The 4,761-nt window shown below is 38.6% G+C and overlaps 1 protein-coding gene across 1 annotated transcript; it reads left to right on the top strand.

The window, feature by feature from the left end:
• Nucleotides 1-215: 215 nt before the first annotated feature.
• On the top strand, nucleotides 216-4,001 carry LOC132313330 (receptor-like protein 7). Its single transcript, XM_059812046.1, has one exon. It carries the CDS (start codon nucleotides 418-420, stop codon nucleotides 3,862-3,864), a length of 3,447 nt encoding a protein of 1,148 aa, XP_059668029.1. The 5' UTR covers nucleotides 216-417; the 3' UTR covers nucleotides 3,865-4,001.
• The last annotated feature ends 760 nt before the right edge of the window (nucleotides 4,002-4,761 follow it).

A 4,761-nucleotide genomic window follows, 5' to 3' on the forward strand; every position in this document is an offset into this window, starting at 1 on the left:
TGACTATGCTATATATATATATATATATATATAGCTAAGCTCAATTGTATATATAAAGCCAAAGTCGTAGACTAGTAACTGAAAAATAGAAAATAAGAAAGGCTTCAAAGTCGCGGACATGAAATAAAGAAAATGAAAGGAAGAAAACAAAACGCGTCCGATTCAATCAGTACAAAGACTATAGTACAACTCAATACACGCGGTTTGAGTTTACTGTGAGGTCTCTTTCTCTGACCACACACTATTCTTCTTCTTTAACTGCCTCTTCTCATTGTTTTTTCATCTTATCAAGTCTTTTGCTTTTGTAACATTTCCTTACCTACAAAACCCATTAAAGTTGAAGTTGAGGGGTTGCTGTTTCATTTTCATTGTCTCCTCATTTATCCCTCATATGGGTGTCTCTCACAACGGTGTCCAATGAGAATTCTACTCCTTTCATGGCTTTTCTTCATACCCTTATTCACAATTTTGTTTGGCATCAACACAGACTTTGTTTCTGGCCAATGTCTGAACGATCAGCTATCCCTGTTGGTCCAATTGAAGAACAGCCTCCATTTCAATTCTTCATTTTCCCCCAAGCTCATAAACTGGAATCAGAATCAGAGCACCGATTACTGTGGTTGGAGTGGTGTGACTTGCGACAACGCTACTGGTCGTGTGATAGGTCTCGACCTCAGCAGCGAATCAATCTCTGGTGGAGTCGACAATTCCAGTGCTCTTTTTAGTTTTGAGTCTCTTCAGAGTCTCAATCTGGCTAATAATAGTTTCAACTTTACACAAATTCCACTGAGAAACCTCACCACTTTGACATACCTGAATTTGTCAAATGCCGGATTTGCTGGCCAAATTCCAATGGAACTTTCAAGCATGATGAGGTTGGTTACTCTCGACCTCTCAACCTTTTCCCCTGGTAGTGGTACTATTAGTCCTCTGGAACTTGAGAATCCAAATTTGTCAAGGCTTGTTCAGAACCTCACCAAACTTGAAGAACTTCATCTTAATGGTGTAAAGATATCGGCACAGGGAAAGGAGTGGTGCCAGGCTTTGTCATCATCGTTGCCCAATTTGCGGGTGTTGAGATTGTCCAATTGCAATCTTTCAGGCCCTTTCGATTCTAATCTCTCCAATCTACGCAATCTCTCAGTGATCCATCTGAGTGAGAACAATCTGTCGACTACAGTTCCAGATTTCTTCACAAATTTCACAAATTTAACAGTGTTGCGTCTCAGCAATTGTAATTTGCAAGGAGTGTTTCCAGACAACATCTTCCAGGTACCAGCTCTACAGACGCTTCAATTATCAAACAATCAATTACTGAATGGTTCTTTGCCAGAAATTCACCAATATGGATCACTCCAAAATTTGGTTCTTAGCTATACGAATTTTTCAGGGAGATTACCAAACTCAATTGATAACTTTACGATACTGTCCAGGATAGAGCTTGTCAATTGCAACTTCAGTGGATCAATTCCAAATTCAATGTCAAACCTCACCCATCTTGTTTATTTGGATTTCTCTTCCAATAACTACACTGGTCCAATCCCAACATTTCAGAAGTCGAAAAATCTCACCCACATGGACATGTCTCGCAATTATTTCACGGGTCTAATTCCTTCCACTCACTTCGATAGCCTCTTGAATCTTACATACATCGATTTGCGTTACAATTCACTCAATGGGAGTATTCCATCATCTTTGTTGACGCTCCCATCTCTGAAGAAAGTTCAGCTTTCATTTAATCAATTTGGTTGTCTACTTAATGGACTTCCAAATGCCTCGTCCTCTATATTGGATACACTCGATTTGAGCAGTAACAAATTATCAGGACCCATTCCCACATCTTTCTTTGAGCTTAAAAGGCTCAACATCCTCTTAATTTCGTCAAACAACTTCAGTGGCCCTATAAACCTGGAAAATTTTGCAAGGCTCCCTAATCTCACTGCACTTGACCTTTCATACAACAGCTTGTCAATTGATACAAGTGGCAGTAGTTCAACCTTGTCTTCCTTACCACAAATCTCCAAATTAAGATTGGCTTCTTGCAAATTGCAGAGTTTTCCTAACCTCAAGTACCAATCAAGGCTTTATGAATTGGATCTTTCAGACAATCAAATTCGTGGAGAAATACCAAACTGGATCTGGGAAGTTGGGAATGGAACTCTAGCTTATCTGAACCTCTCTTATAATCTACTAGTGGATGTGCAAAAGCCTTATAATGCTCCTATGAGTCTCAGCGTCCTTGACCTACGCTCAAACCAGCTCCACGGAGAGATCCCAATACCACCTGGGTTTATTACCTTTGTGGACTACTCGAGCAATAATTTCAACTCTTCTATTCCAGTTGATATTGCTAACAATCTTGCTTATTTCTTCTCTCTTTCGAATAATAGCCTTACTGGAGCCATCCCTCAATCAATATGCAATGCAACCTATCTCCAAGTTCTTGATTTGTCTAATAATGGTTTGAGTGGCACAATTCCTTCATGTTTGATTGAAAGCAGTAGCATGACTCTTGGTGTATTGAATCTACGGAAAAACAAACTTAGTGGCAATATATCAAGGACATTTCCAAACAATTGTAAACTAAAGACTCTAGATCTCAATGGGAATCTTTTGGAAGGACAAATTCCCAAATCCTTGGCCAACTGCACAATGTTAGAAGTTTTAAACCTTGGGAATAATGAGATAAATGATACCTTTCCGTGCTTCTTGAAAGATTCATCAAGTATGCGTGTTCTAGTTTTGCGGTCCAACAAGTTCCAAGGAGGCCTTAACTGTTCAGGGTACAGCAATGGCAGTTGGCCAAATCTCCAAATAATTGATCTAGCTTTCAACAACTTCAGAGGTAATCTGCCACCAAGATGCTTCTTAAATTGGAGGGCAATGATGGTTGACAAGGATGATGAACTACCAGAGCTCAGTCACTTGCGTTTTGAATTTCTACGACTCAATCACTTCTATTATCTGGACACGGTGACAGTTGTCAACAAAGGGTTAGAGATGGAGCTTGTGAAAATTCTAACCATCTTCACATCCATTGATTTATCGAGCAACAATTTCCAAGGAAGTATACCAGATATTGCTGGACAACTCACATCACTTTACGTTCTCAACTTGTCACACAACGCCCTCAGCGGCTCAATCCCAGCATCAATAGGAAACTTGAAACAGCTCGGATCATTAGACCTCTCGAATAACGTGCTGACTGGGAGGATCCCAACGCAGCTTGCAAGTCTTACATTCCTTTCAGTCTTGAATCTGTCATATAATCAATTGGTTGGACGGATCCCAGCAGGCTACCAATTGCAAACATTCTCTAGAACCTCCTTTGAAGGAAACAAGGGATTGTGTGGGTCTCCTTTGAGCACAAATTGCAGTGAGGTACCATCACCATCACCGTCACCATCACCAACTTCTGTTGGTTCAGGATCAAATTTGGTGAGGGAATTTTATTGGCAGTTCATATTCCCAGGACTGGGATTTGGGGTAGGTGCAGGAATTATTGTTGGACCTCTTATGTTCTGGAAGCAAGGAAGGAATTGGTGCGATGAACGCATTGATAAGTTTGTTTTGATAATTCTTTCAATGTTTGGATTCATCTACACCAGTTGTGAAGACATGAAGGTTGAGGCAGAGGAGAACATTGAAGAAGAACCCACAGATGACTCTGGAGTCTCTGACAATGATGAAGATGAAAGGGAAGAAAAAAATCGACGAAGGTACTGTTTGTTCTGTTCGAAACTTGACACTAGTAGGAAGAAAGTCATACACAATCCAAAATGCACATGTCATGACTCAACACTGATGTCTTCTTTTTCCACATCATCATTATCTTCTTCTAGTCATAAATCACCAAATTCTTGAATTTTAAGCTCTTTATATTTTTCCTTTCATGTATATAGATATAAAAGAGCATCAACTCTCAAGTGGGATGATGAAAACAAATCTTTTCAGGTGTTTTTGTAATATCTTAATTAAGAAAAAGAAAATTGTTTTTTGCAGTCTATTTCACTACATCCAGAGTCCACCTCACTTGTATAAGGGGGATTATGGAAACAACCTTATAGACCAGTTGAAATAGTCCTCCCCAAGTATAAATTCCTTTTGTTCGAATACCCTTAGGGCTACCCAAGTAAATTTCCCAATGCATGTGGGACGGGGAAGTACATGTGCCCTGTGGATTATGGGATGCTCAATGAGGCCCAGCACCACCATTGTTGACAAAAAAAACCCAATTTATATCTGTGTATAACTTCCGTTTTCTCTTTTACCTTTTCTTCTTCGTAGTATATGTTCTGGGTATAATCTTCTTAGGTCTGTAACTGTGAAATAGTCTTGGTTATACTCACCGAGGAATTTTATCAAACACAATGCAAACACTGCATAACATAAATAGGCAGAGCATATAGAAAATTAATGAAATAGGAGATAAAAAGCTTCACTACCAATACTGCACCCAATTACAATCAAATACTGATCATGATGATCAAGAACCAAAAGATTGACAAAGAAGATTAATAAACAAACTTACCCAAGTGGTACTAAATAATACATGCAATTATGCAAAAGTTTCCTGACATATATGTATGCGTATTCAGAAAAATTGTATTAAAACAAGCATGACATAAATAAACTCTAAAAACAACAATGACCAATATTTTAAAAAGATAGTCGTAACTTGTAGTAGATGATGTGCTATATTTGAATAAAATGATTAAGAGAAAAGTAAGATTGTACCTTTACAGTCTAAATAATAGTTTT

Source organism: Cornus florida, unplaced genomic scaffold (genome assembly GCF_030987335.1).
Source record: "Cornus florida cultivar Cherokee Brave unplaced genomic scaffold, ASM3098733v1 CherokeeBrave_3.0.0_Hap2_Chr06, whole genome shotgun sequence".
NCBI lineage: Eukaryota > Viridiplantae > Streptophyta > Magnoliopsida > Cornales > Cornaceae > Cornus > Cornus florida.

Bases quoted from the DNA above. Each gene is read 5' to 3' on its own strand.
- LOC132313330 (XM_059812046.1), top strand. From the start codon at position 418: ATGAGAATTCTACTCCTTTCATGGCTTTTCTTCATACCCTTATTCACA.